Consider the following 16825-nt stretch of genomic DNA (forward strand, 5'->3'; position numbering starts at 1 on the left):
TTTCATTCCTAGTTCTACGCTTTTCAGTTCTTCTTAAGCTAAGAAGAATATTTATTGTAACAACTAAAGGCATTAGATCTTTATATTCTTTCATATATTTAGTAATAAATTCTTAATAGACAAGACTTTTTTTCTGTTTTTTTTTCTCAATACAACCAAAGTGATATCCTCATCTATTAGGATCCTTAGCATTCTTATTTTAAGAAAATAAAAGAAGCAAACCCAAACAAATCACAAAAGCAATCCAGAAAACATTTCCAGAATCAGGGCTCAAAGAAAACTATTCAGATTAACCGAACAACTGATATTTTGCCTTTTTTTGGTGTGAGTATTCAGAGTATTTATTTGTCAGTCTGTTGTTTTGTCAGCTCTCTTATGAGAATACTGAGTACTTCACTTACTGATATGTATATATATTTACAATTGACAGAAGAGTCAAAAATGTGTTTAGAATTATCACTTGCACATCATCTGTATTATTGAAGCAATATAAAGACCAATATAGAAAACAGAAACCAACATAGAAAATAGAAAAATAGAAGTAAATCATCAGCAATTTTTTTTGTTCAGCTACATTTATCTGAACACCTAATAAACATATATTTATGTGTAGAATACACAGTGTTTTGATAGCCTGTTCCTACTGCTTTTCTCAGTGCCAAAGTAGCTCATTCTAACACATTTTTGTCTATATAGCACCATGTCACACCACACAAAGAGAACTGAAGTATATGGATTTATTATTTCTTTGAATTGCAACTGAATATATGTGCATAAGTGGCAAAATACTTACTCAACATTACAGATTACTTCAGTGTGCTTATTGTTTGGGTTCAAGGCCAGTGATGGTTAATTCTATCTTGCTTTGGCTGCTTCTACTTCATAACTGCAAAAATCCTCTGATTTGGTACATCTATAAAAAGTTACCTGGCTTATTCTGTTAGGATTCTCTCAGTTGTATGGAATATATATTACTTTACGGCAAAGGACTGCATGTGATTTTATTCTTCAAGTTAAAACACCTTCCTACTGAGTTTTTTTCTTTCCTCTTTAATTTTCAACCTAATTTATGTCTCTTAGAAAAAAAAAAAAAGTATATTTCTATGCTTTGGCCATAGCAGAATTGTTACTGTACATTCTTTCCAGAAGAAAATGTCTTCTGTGGGGACAGGCTCTCACTTCTTTATATTATAGCACCCTAAAAAAAAAACCAAAAAAAACCAAACAAAAACAAAACAACCTTTTTGAGTTGTTTACTTTTTCTTATTAAAATTATTATTATTATTAATTTTACTTGCAGCTTCAGTCTCCATAGAACCTTTCCAAATGACTTATAAAAAATTAAGTACATGATGTACTTCAGACTTCCTCCTTATCTATCTCTTCCAATTATCTCATAATGGAAGAGAGTGCTGCAGCTCATATGCTATTTATATCTGTCATTTACTCTGCTCTTAGTTTGTTCCCAGTCTAAATCCGACTTGAAGGTCTTGGCATGGGTGCCATTTGTTTTTTTCCAATTCCTGTTGATATTCTAACTAGTTCTTACATTTTTATCAATCTTAACGTATGTTGTAAGTATTTTTGTTGTTGTTTCATTAACTAGTTGCCATGATTTTATTTAGTTGCCATTTTAACTCTCTACTTTTCTCTCTAATGTCGTGGTTGACATGGCTTGTGCAATTCCAAAGAAACTGAAATGACTCCAAACTCAGGATGATTTCCTGTGCTTTTAAGATATTAAGGCTTTCTCCAACTTGAATAACTTGTAGGGTGAACAGTTCTAAAGAAAGGAATTCAGATGGAATAGTACAGAGCATGGTATATTTCCGTATGGCTTTATATGGATGGTACACAGACTACTGGAAAAGAAAAGGAAGGCTCACCTTTATGATGGTCAAGGCATGCTGATGACTCCACTAGGGAGGGCTCTCCAACAAGAGATCCCTTCCCAGTGGTGGTCAGCCCTTAAATGGGGTCTGGGAGAGGTGGAGCCAGACTCCACCCCTTCCCATCACACAGGTACATTACATTCACTTGTGGCCCTGTGGCTGACTCAGTACTTGCCTCAGGTGATCAATCAGTGGTTCAAGCCGTGATTCAACAGTTCTCATACCTAACTATAGTATAGAATTAGATCTTTAAGACTATTTTTTAAAAATACATATATTTATTTTTTTTAAACCAGGCATTCTTAGAAGTTCATAAAGTAAAGAGTAAGAGGATGAAGGAAAGCACTGGGATATATAAAAATCTGCTTTTGAACTTTATATAAATTTGTTTTGTATTGTTGTTGTTAGCTGTGCTTGTATGAAATCCAGAGACCTTGAATCTAGGACAGACCACTGTGGAAAAGCCCTGTAGGAAAACAGAAGAGCATATGACCGCCGTTTCAAGAGGAATGTGTCAGAAGTCAAGCAAGTTGCAGCAAGTAGACCAGAGTGTCCTGATCAAATATAGATCAAACAATGAAGAGTTCAGTGTACTGAACTACCTCCTAATCTGAAGGTGTGCAAAAGACCGATACTTAAGAAGCACTTAGAGCATTTGCAGACAAAGATGAGAAGAATTACTGAAGGAAAAAAAACTAGTTTACAGTAGTAACTGGAAAGCTGTTTCCCTCCAGGCAGCACGGTGGCTTGGTAGCTTTCATGTTGTAGATATGTATTTGTGTAGATGAAGTAGGATGGAAGGGTTCAACCCTTTGCTGTGGGTAGCCGTTAGAATTCCAATACCAACTTAATACAAAAAAGATAACCCATAAAGCCCTCCTCTTGGGAATACTGCAGTTATGCATCATTTTACTTGCATTTCTTTCACAGTTGTAACCATGAATGTAAAATGATCCGTTTTGATTTTAAGAACCCTATACACTTGAATAGATAGCTATATCTTGCTTCATTTTATCAAGTTAGCAGATTATACTGTTGTTTCATTTGACTGAGAATTTATACAGCTGAAATTGTGTAGTCAATAGCAGATTAAACTGGTCTGATTGGTCAGCTATTTAGCAGACAGTAGTAAGTGATGAGAGAAAAGGGATAATAACGGAGCAAGTTAACATACTGTGTCTTATTCTAAGATCATTCCAGTAGATCACTTTCCTGGTTCTTCTCTCGATGAACTTACCCCATTCTCATGTATTATTTCCATATTCTCTCAATTTTCTCAAGATCAGTATAATTACTGAAACAAACCACAGTTTTTTTTCTAATGATTCTTTAAGTTACTCTAAACTACAAACATGTATGTATTTTCCATATTATGCGTACACTTGGCTGCTTTCAGATTCAGGTAGATGGAACTGATACTAGTAGACCTGGATGTGCAGTCCAAGCATAACCTCATGGCCTTGACAGCTCTGCACTGTCAGGCCTTTGGCAGCAGCCCTGTCTTTGTAGTACAAGCTGAAATCAAAGGCCAATGCTTGGGCCTCTCTCCTTTCAGCGCTGCTAATCCCTGCTCTGCAAATTGCAGAAGTAAGGAAATTTAAGTCCCACTCTGTTCCCTCAGTTTGAGCCCTACATTATGTAAAGTAGCTACTAGCTTCATCATAGTCCTGAGCAGCTGCTTCTATTTGCCACAGCTTTCTCCTGTCTTAACTGTAGTCTGTGCCCCCGGTGTAACAACTGTTCCTCTCTCTTTTTTCTTAAATTAAATTCTTAAATGATTGGAGAAATACTCAATCCTATCATTTGGTCTTTGTGGATTACTATTGCAAGAGTGGTTTAGAATGTCACACTTAAATTCAATCGCACTATATAGCAAATAAATTAAATTTTTCTGAATGTAAATATCTTAGCTCAGCAGCCCTACCTGTTATTTACGTTTACATCAGTACATAGATGTATACATGGATTCAGCTTCCATTTAGCAAAAAATTCACCTGACCTTCTTTGTGCTTTATAAACTCTTGTGAATGATTCTAATACTCAGGGCCCTGGAGAGCAGAATTTGCACTGACTCCACACTCAGCCTTTTCTGGAGAGGATTAGGAGGTGACAAACCAAACTGTGGTGACAGCTGGGGGTGGTGAGAGAGAGTTGCAGGGATTAGGAATGAAAGGAAAAGAGTAAGTGGCAATGGTGATAACAAAGTGAAATTGAGGAATCAAATGTGTATATATCACTGGAACACACAAGTGTACATACAACTACATGTAACATGAGTTGAGGTTAAAATTAGCATCAGCTTAATTTTGGTAAAGGATTAAATACCCGAAAGTCGTTGTCTCAGGCATTTCAGTGTTTAGTTTTCAGTGACCTACCTGACAGTACATTCCTCTATTATACCTGGATTGCATCTGCAGAATAAGGGCATGCGAATTCGAAAGTGTGTGCAAACTTCACTGACTGGAATTAGTTTTATCTGCAAGGTTTTTTCTATTGCGGACTGAAAATACTTATCTTTTTCTGTTTGGATTTAAAACATCTTCAGTGTGTTCAGATGCTTTTTTCTCATGGTCAATAGCTATCTGCGTTTCAGATTTCTATTTGTTTTAAAGAATCAGGCTATATTTCATGCTTCATTTCTTCTCCAAATATCATTAATATGGCCATTTTATGAGAAATAAAGCAATTTAGTTATGCTTAGTTTTCATCTTGAAGGAAGTAATTTTAGGAGAGTGAAGAAAAGAAAAAAACAGGTCTGAATGGTACAGACAGTTCACATTGATTAGAGACATCCATTTGGTGACCAATTTAAAAAAAAAAAAAAGTAGGATCTTAAGTGTAAAATGTACTTGCATTTAGCTTAATACTTAGAAGGGAAATCAGAAGATTGCCACATTTGAAGGACAAATGCAGTGCTGTTTTCTGACACCGCAGACACTTGCAGTTTATCAGATGCTTCTTATAAGGCTTTCTTAGCATTTTCAGTGAAGATGGCCTTATTTATGCTGTATTTACTGCAGAGCTCAGTGGGAAGCTGTTGAACAGCTAAGACTCATTATCATCTCCATGCAGTTATCTAGGAAGCAATTAAGACAACCAGGCTAAGGCAAAGAAGTATGAGAAGAACATAGCTCCCAAAAGGTTGGACACAGAATATAGATCACTTCTCACTAAGCCAATGTGATGGAAAAGACAGCATATTATCTTGCACAGTAACTGTAGTTTTATGCAGGGAATAACTTTAAGGCTACAAAAACAGAAAATTTCAGAAGTTTTTTAATAATTGGATCAGAAAACCCAAACAGTGCCAAAAATGAAACCAAAACAAGACTGTTGCTCAGCTTGATGAATGCATTTCGCTTGGAAAATCTTAGAATTCTAGAGTTACCTTCTTGAACAAAACAATTTTCAGAAGAAAAAGAAGAATTTGAGATTTTGACATGACCTGCTGATGTTTCTACCTTAAAATTCAGAATTAAATTTTTGAAATTTCTCTCCTTAAGGAGTGTTCATCAAAGAGTAAGCCAAAATACAAATATCATGTAAGTTCTGCTATGAACATTGACTGCTGTAAGTAGCTTCCCATAATGTTATGTTTCCTTTTAGGGAGTACAGCTAACACTTCTGTATAATATACTATGCCTTGTATAAAAGTGTAGGTTAACTTATTGAGCCTCAACATTCGTTTTTCTGACTTGACATACCATCCATTTTACCAGGAAGTGTTACTGGTTTTAATGGAAAAATAGCAAGCAGATCTAATATAGTACAGGTTAAAAATAAAAATAAAAAGCAGAAAAGTCACAGAATAAGGTAGCCAGATGTCAATAAAAAAAAGTTGTGGAGTTATATTAGAGAAAAATCAATACATATGCTCTTCTGAATCTCACACTGATCTCCAGACATGCATGGAGTACGTTAAAATAAATTAATTAAGAAAGTGCCTTTCATTTTGGGAGAAAAATATTAATGAAATACTTGGAGCAATAGGGGAAGTCCATTGAGATTATTTTACAGTTTGCTTATTTTATTCAACTGTAAGTGGGGAGAATCTTTCCACTGATGTTATTAAGCATCTGACCTAGGAAACTGGCAGTGAATTTCTGATACCATATTACTAAGTCATATTAAAGTTATATTTTAACATTTGGTCATGTGATGCTTTAAAAATGACAGTTTGGGATTCACCCACAAGGTTTTTTGTTCCTTTTTTGGGATTTTTTTTTTATTTGCATATCCATCTGCTCTTTTTATCTTCTCCTTGTTGCTCCATTTTCAAATAGCTAAATCTCAATTTCCCACATTTTAAGTAAAAATAAGACCAGCATAAATGATCTAGCCTTTGAGGATACCATGCACTAACAGTTCTCAGCTTTGTCCTACTTGCTGCTTTAGAAAAGGTGCAATTTTGAGGAGATAAGAAAAAGGTAACTTCAAGAACAGTTACTGAATAGTCAGACAAGATTATGTTACAGAGAGGAAGTGGAGTTTTAAGTGATTTGTAATTTGAGTGTCACCGTTACTCATAAGCTAACTTTCAAGGGACCAAGTTTAAGAATGTTTGCTCAGCATTTCCTTACAAAGTTAAAGCACTTTGGACTTAATCTAATTAAACAACAGATCCATTCATACACAGTACTTTCTGCTGTTTTAAATCTTGGGCCACAATGAAAAACAAAACAAAAAAACAATAAATAGAAAAAAAAACAAAAAAAAAACATAAAGAAAAAAAGCTGCTATATCAACAAAGATGACTTGCTTTCTCTTATATAAGAAAAGTGGACAGATCTAAAGAGAGCAGTGATGTTTACATCTAGAGATAGCTGAATCTACCAGGAGAATTTAAGTCCCCTATTTATCTGTGTGCCTGTTTCTATCTCTGTCTAGGTAATACTCATGACATTGTTCCTCATAGTGTTTCACTGTTAGCTTTGTAGGAAGAATGCATAAAAATGAGAGCATGGAAACTGCATCTAAACTTATCAGAATAAAAACTACTTTAAAATAACCTCATATGTTAGAAGTGTTGGAGTAGCAATGTTATGACTTCATCACTGCCATCATCTATTTTGAACATACAATGGATATTATATTACCTGCTTGACGTTATGTTTCTGATTGGCCTGAGAAAAAGGTGTCTTTTAGGGGCTATATACCACCAATAGTCCTGTATGGCATTTATACAGTTCTGCAGAGTTTCTTAAAGCCTTGATGTCCGCAGGCTGTCTCTATGTGCAATACTGGAAGTAGGCTGAAAATTGGTGGAATAATCCATGAGGAGAAGGAAGACAAACATCTCGAAGGATTGAGAACTATTAAGGATATAAAATGATAACTTTTCAATAAGGTACAGAGATACCCATGGCACAGCCGAAGCTTTTGTACATGAAGAATTCAGAAGCAAAGAACGACTTTCGGATTTATTGCTAAGCTAAATGATAAGATGACGAGAAGAGATGGATAATGAAAAAGTTGCCAGAGGTAACACTCAAGTCATGACACCTGGTGATAATGTCATTGTTGACTGTGATAGAGAAGGAGACCTAGAGGGAAGGCTATGCATTCTGTTGTCTGTACTTAGAGTTAGAAGTGGTGGTGCTGTTGTGGTTTAACCTGGCAGGTGGCTGAGCTCCACACAGTTGTTTGCTTACTCCCTCTCCCCAGTGTGATGGGGGAGAGAACTGGGAAAAACAAAGTAGAACTCGTGGGTTGAGATAAAACTATTTACCAAGATAGAGAAAGGGAAAATGATAGGGCTAATGATGATGACAAATGTACATATACATATACGAATGTTTACAACAGGGTGCAGAAACAGTTACCACCCCCGAGCCAATGCCCAGATAACCTCCAGAAGAGGCTAGAAGAGAGTGAGATGAATTTCCACCCTCCTCAAAATTGCTTCATGTCATATGCTATAGAATATCTCTTTGGCCAGTTTAAGTCACCTAATTTTGTTCCCTCCCAGCTCCTTAGGCCCTTCACTGTGAATGGCCTTGGCTTTGTACAACACTGCTTAGTAGGCAATTAGAAATATCTGGGCATTATCAGCATTGTTTTTCTCCTGGAATCAAAATGGGAGCATCACACCAGACAGTCTGAAGCAAACAATTCCATCCCAGCTGAAACTAAGACATGTCCTGTGGGAGAGAATGAATTACTTCTGCAAAAGAAAGAGCTGAAGTAAAAATAAGAATGAGACGCTTTCACCAAAAGAAGTTTCCAGCACTGTTTTCAAGAGAAGCAAATGATTTCAGTTTGTGCCAGAGATACATTTACTTGTATTTGTGTATTTTCAGTAAAGCTGAACCAAGAGTCAGTAAAGCATTTGACCTTTTCTTTAACTCCCTGAGTCAGGTTCTCAGGGAACATTCAATTACTACCATGTAGAAAAAGTCAGAAGCTATCAACTAGCTGCATACACAAGATCCAATGTTCATTAAACATTGCTTTTTGTCATCAAGGATGAGTGTATTTATCCATCAGCTTGACTTACTTTTTGATCAGGGTGGACTGAACTATAACTGGCTTGGTACAGGGAGATGAAAAACATGAACAGTACAAACATAGAACAAAACTAAACCTATTCCATAGGTCGGGTCATATACATACAAAGATACTGTCAGCCTGTACTGCATATTTCTCATTTCATCTGCATCAGAACCACCACTTCTGTTTGCTTGGAACCAGATTGCAACTAGTGTTTCTGCGGCAACAGATTGATGTTTTGTATAAGTATATTGCAGTGAATTTCACTTACTTGGAACATCCTAATTCTCAAGTTTGTAATGGGTCCAGAAAAGCTTTCACAAGGGTTTCCCTCTTAATAACAGGTAGTCATAACACCACAAGTGACAATCAAAATTTGTCTTTTGTCCCAGAAGTACTCATTTTCCAGGTTATGATTTATAGTGGGAAGGAAACAGAAGAGCAAACACTTGGAGTAAAAAAGACCACAACAATGACTGAAGCACAATGACTGATATCCCTGGAAATAAAAAGGAGAATATTGAAAAAAAGAACAGTATCCAAAGGCTCTTGTCCTCATCACTACCAGTGCTCCTTCAGTCATTTATTCCTAGTAAATAGCAAACTAAATGAGAAACTCTCTGTCCAGCAGCCAGAGTATGATGGAATTGTGTGGTGATTATGTGTGTAATAATGCATTTCCTGCAAACGTAGAAGGCTAGTGTAGCTTTTAGTGAATTTCAAAAATAATCATAGAGGAAGGAAGAATTGAGCCATAGGAGTGGTGTTAGCAGCATTTGTAATACATTTTGCCATGGAAACTACTGCAGTGTGGAATTCCAGTCTGCTGTGAGCACTGGTTGCTAAGGGAAGCGAGGTAGAAGCAGACAGCTGCTAGAGGGCTATCAGAGCAGTTCTTAGCAGCAGTGATAGGAGTCTGATTAGCTCCCACATCCTCTTTCCTTCGTATCATTAATTCACAGCTTTCTGTTAACATGTTGTTCTTTCATTGTAAGTGATGACTGTAATTTTCTTACCTAAAATCTGATAGGAGTTTAAAACATGTAAAAGAAGATCACCAATACGTGCTTGCTCCTTTTAAATAACGTCCCTCACTTCAGTAGCTTATGCCACTTTGTTTACCTACTGAAATATATCCTTGAAGATTACGTATATACATTTATCATGTTACAGCTGCCAAATTACAATAAATGTTTCCCACTAAAACTGTCACTAACTCAGTGACAGTAAATACCTTGGGGAATCTTCCATAAACACACAGAACAACTTCTTGACTGTTAAGAGTGGCAAAGCACTGGAACAGGCTGCCCAGAGAAGCTGTGGAGTCTCCTTCTCCAGAGATATTTAAGACCCATCTGGACACCTTCCAAGGCGACCTGCTTTATCAGGGGGTTGGACTCTACAATATGTGCCTTCTAAGCCCTACAATTCTGTGATACTGTGAAAAGAACTGAAGTGAAACTCAGGCCCTCACAAGCCTGCTTGACCTCATAATTAACCACTGGACATGCTTCTTTAACTTTCCTTGTTGTTACCAATGATCTAAGCTGTACTTCTGCTAGTGCCAGTAACTCCAGCTGTCTTGAACAGCACAACACTCAGTCTGTGCTTAACCTCAATCAAAGCTCAGAAATAGGCTGTTCATCGATGGACTTTTCAACTAGGCTGGTGGGAGTTTCTAGGGCATCCCTATGAGCTTAAACTTCTCAATACACAGTTGTGTCCACTCTTAATTTAAAAAGAGGAAGACAGACACATTCCTTCTCTTTATTAACAGCTGTTTAAAAATGTTATCTCTAAAAAAAAGCAGAGCCAGGTAGGGCAAGAAAGCTAGCATATGATAGGATTTAACTCCATCAAACATTTAATTGCACAGAAGTTAAAAATCTTAAGTTACAGAATAGTTATCTTCCATCATGCTTTGAATAGGAAGCAGTTTAATTCCCTCTACACTTTCATGCTGTCCCCTTAAGGAGCAGTAGTATGGTGGTTCCCACACCAAGTACTGACTTCTCCAGGGATAAAGTGAATGGGGATTCATCACTGGAGAAGTAAGATTGGTAAGAGAAGTTCAATTAGTTGAATGTAGCAAGGACATCTGTGAAAATGGAGCTAATGCTGCATTTATATTAGGGTAGGCAGCGCAGCTTCAGAATTGCTTAAGTTTTTCTATACAATTAGCATACTCCACAATGCTGTTCATCTCCCTTGTAGTTTTAACACTGTTGCATGAGTTCACATGACACAAAAGAGGTCTGGGCAAACTGAGGAGGAGAGGAAATATCACTGTTTTAGTAGCATAAACAGGAAGGGGAGCTGTTTTCTGTATGGTGTTGGATAATGGCAATATAATTTTGCTTTCAGGTCTCAGTATTTTACTGTGACAAAAAATGAAGTTCAGAGGGTGGTTTGTTTGGGGCAGGAGTGTTTGATTAAAGGTGAACATTCAGACATGAATGCTTAACAAATATAGGAATAAGATAGGAAAAATCATTACAGTGCCAACTTTACAGAAATAGTTAAACAAAGATGGAAGAATCAACAAAATTTAAAAACATAGAAGATTCCAATTTTTTCACTGCAGAGTGTCCAAGGATTACAAAAGTGATTCTGGATGTAAAGGGGTTAAACTATATATGTAACTAACTCCAGTTTTTTTTAAGTTAAGTCATTCAAATCTGAGTAAGCCTTTGGCTGAAGAGTAAATGTTCCTCCAGTCATATAGGAAGAACAGATTAAGGAAAGTTATTTTGAAAAAATGATTATTTAATGTCTTCCATATTCAATTCTAATCCTTCTTTTCATGTTTCAGGGTGCAAGTTGAATTCTATATGAATGAAAATACGTTTAAAGAGAGACTAAAGCTTTTCTTCATCAAAAACCAAAGATCAAGTAAGCAGATGATTAATTTCTATTAAGCATTAATAGTAATACTCTGGTCAGAATCCAATTCCTTTGATGGCAACAGCAAAGTTATTAATTTTATTCTTGGCAGAGTTTTTTTGTGGTTTTTTTTTTTTTGCCCTATAGGAGTCAGTTTTACATTAGTTCTGTAACACTCAAAAAGTATTAAAAATTAAAAAAGATTTTTTTGTTTTAGGGTAATGAGCATGGTCATAATGGTAATGTCAGCTTTAACAATGATTCTTGCTTGACCTTACTTCTAAGAAAGCAAAGCACCTCAAAGATTTTTGGCTATAAAAACAAAAAACTAGGTACTTTTGCAGTACTGTTTAATTTTATCCAGTACTCCTAACTAAGCGTCAAACTTCGTACAAAAACAAAAGAGTAATTTGGTAAGGAGACTAGTAAAGAATTTATACCAAATTCTCAGTTTTCATAAATACAGTACCTTTTTAGTCCAGTTTAGCAGTGTACTTTCAGTGACATATGGATTTAAATTCATAACCCATCACTGAAGACAATTATGTGGAGAAACTAAGACATTTGTGTTTACATACATCCAGGAAGCTATCCAAGGGAGTTCATATAGCATATAGTGGAGTAAGAGACAAGACAGAAAAGCATACTGAGCTATAAAAGAGTATTACTTCTGGAAAAGAAATGTTATGGAAGTTTCTTTGAATTAAGAAGGAGTGGGAAGCTACTGTAGATTGATCCTATGGGGGATTATGTTAGGTATCAGGGAACTGATGAAAAAAGATGTCCCTTTAGATCTTAGGATTCAATGAAAACACTAAAAACCTTCCTTCACATACTGTGTATCCAGTTCCTGTCATTACTGAGTCTACTGAATTATTTTCTCAAGACAGTATATCAAATTATGGATGTTCTCCAAATAGTTTTCACTAGTCCAAGACTTCACAAGTAGGTTTAGAACATCAGAGATTGAGAAGTAAGATCACATGCTCTGGTGATATTACTCCACAACTTAGATGATTTTCTGATAGAATACCAATCCAATTAGACCAGAAGCAGGCATGAAATATCAACTGCCTCATTCATTATTCTTGTTCTGAACACATTTTTATAAACTAATAAAATAAGACCATTTACATCTGATTTCAACTTAGCTACCACTCAACCTTTTGCAAACAAGTTTATAATAAAATTAAAACAGTACACAAAAGATATTTTAAAGGTGTCAACCAGCTACAAATAAGTAAAAGACATTTTTTATGACTTGCTTGTGCTTGCCAAGATCACAAACAGCTTAAAATAAGTCTCAAAGGAAAAAATAAGCAAATTTTCAATTCAGTGGAGACAGTATAAAACAGATAACTGTCATCAAGATATGAATTATTAACAGTATATTTTGATCTAACTACTAAAGCCAATTGCTACTGAGATGATTTTGCTAAAAGCCATCTGTGTTAGAGATTCGTGACAAAAGAAAAATGGAAGGTGATAATAAAATCTTCAGCTGCTGTCCCTGTCACTCCTGCTTTCATGTAGATCAGATCTCCAGACTGGAGAATTAATTTCTGAAAATGCTTGTCAGGGTAGTATCAAGAAGTCATAATTTAAGAAAAAAAACCCAAAAACTAAACTAAAATAAAATAAAATAAAATTGCATTATATTTAATCAATACTGATTTTGTTACTTTATACTCAAAACTGCCTGCAAAAAAGATAGCAGATACCTGTTCAAAGTTAATGTTTCCTTCTCAGTTTGATACAGTTACATTTACTTCAGAAAGCAAACAGATTTGAAACTATTACTGACAGTTTCTTTTGAAGAAGACAACACGTTTAACATCATGCTTGGGACAAGGTAAAATTACAATCTCATTAAACTATTCAAAACAGTAAAAGATAGATGTAGCTCAATACAAGTTTCAGGCATCAATATCGAAGTAGAGATATTTTGTGCAAATGACCCTGCTACTTGAGCAATCCATCAGTGAATGGAAAAAAGGAAAAAGAAATTAAATCAAGCCATGTATGTAAAACAGAGGACCAAAATAGTCAACAAGCAAATAGAACTATGAAATACTTTCTTTGTGTGAAAGTAATAAAAGAAAACACTATTTTAGATTCCAGCCTTCTAGTAACTGCCTCCTCCTCTTATGTGAAATCTTAGATCTCCATAACAGTGGAAAAAATGTTTCTTCCAGTTCTCAGATGACATCCCTAGCTATGAGACTACAGAATATTTTGAACAACAAATATTTACTAATGTGAATTATTACAGCTTTGGCAGGAGTGCAGTTCCTCTGTCAGGGCACATTATTTCCAGAAGCTAAAGCAGAAGATACACAGAAGTCTGTTCTACATTACTTTTGTAATACCTGAACCACTTTCATATGACAGCCAGATCCTATTGTCTGCCCCATCCATGCAACCCAGACCACCGTATGTATTCTATGTCAGTGCCTAGAGCCCTTTCACAAACACATATAAGGAGTGAAAAGCCTGCCTCATTTTATGGGAAACAGCCTAGTTGGGAAATCTGGAACCTGAAGCACTTTTAAGTATAGAATGGAAGAGGTCGGGAATTTTAATATTGACTAGATAAGCAGTTTTCAGTCTTTCAAGTCCAACATTTGAGAGTTTTAAGATTTAGGACAGCAGCCAGGGGCATAGGTACAGTGTACTGATTTATATTTGAAGTCATAAAAGCACTATTTTCTTTTGGTATTTAGAACATTAAATTCAAATTATTATTAGAAGTTGGCCCATTATCAGTGCAGAAAAGAACCATTTAACATCAAGATAAACATTTACAGAGTTAAAGAACAGAAGAAAGAAGTGATAAACATTAGATCAAAGTAAAGAAATTAGCTAACACAAAACGGATAGAGGAAAGAATTCTTTTTCTGTTGTCTTCTTTTGTTTTCAGGTTATCTGCTCTTTTTATAATGGCTTAATTGTTACAGTAACTATTCAGAAGACTTCTGTAAAAGCATTAGCATAGACAAATAATTTGTGTCTTCTTCAGCAACAGTTAAAAAATGTGCAAGATTATAGCATAGTAAAAAAAACAACAACACAACAAGCCAACAACAAAATAACAACAACAAAAAACTCCCTGGTCAAATAATAGCATAGCAGCACACAGTAACAGCTGTGAGACTTTTCATGGTCAAGACTTAAACACAGGATTTAAACTCCTAGTTTACAGATGATGAGATGCTGTAAAAGTCCATCCAGTTCTTATGTGATAAGTGCAGCTTCATAGGGCATGTTTGCACACAGAGTTGAGTATGCTTGATGAGAATGTCGTTCTCAAGTAATAGAAACAGTTATTTTGCACAAAACCATATTTGCAATTCAAAAATTAAATGTACTCAGGGCAAATGAAATCAGATCTATGCGAGACCCAGTCAGTCAGAAATGTTCTGCTTTGGACAGAAGGGCTCAGTTCTACAGAACTGGACTCCTGACTCACATAACTGAAAAGAAATGTAGTGCCTAAGGTTGCCTTCCCTCATTAATTTTAAGACTAATTAATAACAAGACTGAGGATTTAAACATCGATCCTCTAATGACTGCAAAACTTCATTAAAATGCAGTTAAGTTTTGCTGTAGTAGGCAGTGGCTCCTATTAGCACCGAATTAAAATGCCTGCGAGATAGAACCAATTGCTCATGTGGGTTCCTTTGGCGAAACCCAGTCTCTGCTGTAGATGTTTGGTATTCAAGACATGCCATAATATTCTGTGATAGTATTTAGTATTTGAGACCTATTAGGTAGAACATTTCAGTATTCATATAGGCCATGGAAGAAGTTGTTGAATCAGTTCAAGTTGCACATTCAGCATGACTTTCAGATATCCTGATTCTTGGATGCATAATTATGCAACTTCAACATAAAACATCCACAGTTTAATATTTTATGTTAGGACACTATTAACGTATTCTGTATGAGAAACTAGTACATGAAGACTGTCAGATATTAATAATTAAATATTTGCCATTGGATATCCTCTGCCTATGGTTGAAAGTACGTCTTCCTCTTGTTACTGTATCTTGCATCTCAAATACTGCATGTCATTCTGGTTCCCTTTAGAGAAGAAATGTGTAAAACTACAAAAGATCCAAGCCTCAGGAACAGTAAATGGTATAGAATAGCTTTCAAACAAAATAACCACCTAGATCTCCACATTAAAAGGGTCCAAATCTTAACCCAGAGATTTCTGGAAATTGGAAAGGTCTATTTTATATGTATCTGATATATCTGTATATATATATTTTTCAGCCACAGGGCAATATCAGGTATAGCTTATTGGCTAGAAAGACCTTTGTTCTGTTGTACCATGGCTATTTTAGTTCCTTTTAGTTTTATCTTAAAAGTTAATGAAACTATTAAGAGTCTAAATTTCTTTCTGTTCCTTTTGAAATAGGTCTGAGAATACGGTTATTCAATTTTTCACTCAAGCTACTAAGCTGTTTCTTATACATAATTCGTGTGCTCCTGGATGATCCTACACAAGGACATGAATGGTAATACTTGTTTTGTTATTTTCTCTCAAAGCATTGTTTAACATATATAAAACAAATAAGTTTTATGAAGAAATGAATAAGGAACAATATTTTGGTGGGATCTATGAATGATTTCCCAGAGAATAAATCTACCACACAAGTATTCTATGTTTTGTGGTCATAAAACATAGGACAGGAGCTATGTGGAATTAATATCCACATCAGCTGGGATGGTTCAGAGCTGTAGAAGACCATTGTTCTTTGTCTTGTAAATGAAACAGCTCTGGATATTAGCTTTTTTTTCTTTTTCTTTTACTTTTTCTTTTTCTTTTTAATTTCCTTTTTCTTTTTCTTTTTCTTTTCTTTTTCTTTTTTTTCCTTTTTTTCTTTTTCTTTTTTTTTTCTATTTTTCTGATGCATCAACTGGCAGAACAGCTACTAATAAGTATTAGTTCATTTGAAGTTTAAGTCTCCTGCCAGAGAATATTTATGTTGCTATTCAGAAGTTCTCAGACACTTAAATGCAAAGTCCTTCCAATATAATTTGGAAATAAGAAAAGTATCATACACAGTTGTGACTTAACCATGCCACAGATACTACAATATCAGCTGTCGTACTTAAAATTCTAGATCCTAGAGAGAGTCAGACAAATACATGAAACTGAGTTTTCACACAGATGATGCTGATGATAGCATTCTAGCTCAGATTTCTCTAAACGCCTATAAGAGGAGGAGACCAAAAGGACATTATGTACTTGTGATGTTCCATCATTCTAATGCACAATTCTTTGAATACCCACGGCTGGCAGTATATTCCTAACAGGCCATTGGTTACTCAGCTTTTTTCCAATGTGTTGCACAATCAATCACTAATTTTTGAAAAAATAATTACCATTTATGCAGTCTTTTGCTCCAGTTGTTTTTATATCATGGGAATACTGAATATTATCAGTTCAGAATGATAACAAACACCTTTTTCAATTAACTTACTTGCTTTCACTTGACTTGCTTCTGTCAGCCTTAAATACTGAATGAAGTGAAGCGTGGCTGCAAATACTA

General features: G+C 35.3%; 2 protein-coding genes across 4 annotated transcripts in view; one reads left to right on the forward strand and one right to left on the reverse strand.

The window, feature by feature from the left end:
• The window catches only part of CFH (complement factor H), a 210504-nt gene that overhangs the window by 54614 nt on the left and 139065 nt on the right, over positions 1-16825 (reverse strand). The window lies entirely within an intron of this gene.
• KCNT2 (potassium sodium-activated channel subfamily T member 2) overlaps positions 1-16825 on the forward strand; it is a 115437-nt gene that overhangs the window by 10449 nt on the left and 88163 nt on the right. The window contains exons 2-3 of the mRNA XM_065743118.1: positions 11194-11273; positions 15688-15787. Coding sequence (XP_065599190.1) covers positions 11194-11273; positions 15688-15787 — 180 coding nt within the window. The remainder of the gene's footprint in view (positions 1-11193; positions 11274-15687; positions 15788-16825) is intronic.

This window comes from Cyrtonyx montezumae, unplaced genomic scaffold, assembly GCF_038088225.1.
Source record: "Cyrtonyx montezumae isolate F1298 unplaced genomic scaffold, pur_monq_1.0 scaffold_1, whole genome shotgun sequence".
Taxonomy (NCBI): domain Eukaryota; kingdom Metazoa; phylum Chordata; class Aves; order Galliformes; family Odontophoridae; genus Cyrtonyx; species Cyrtonyx montezumae.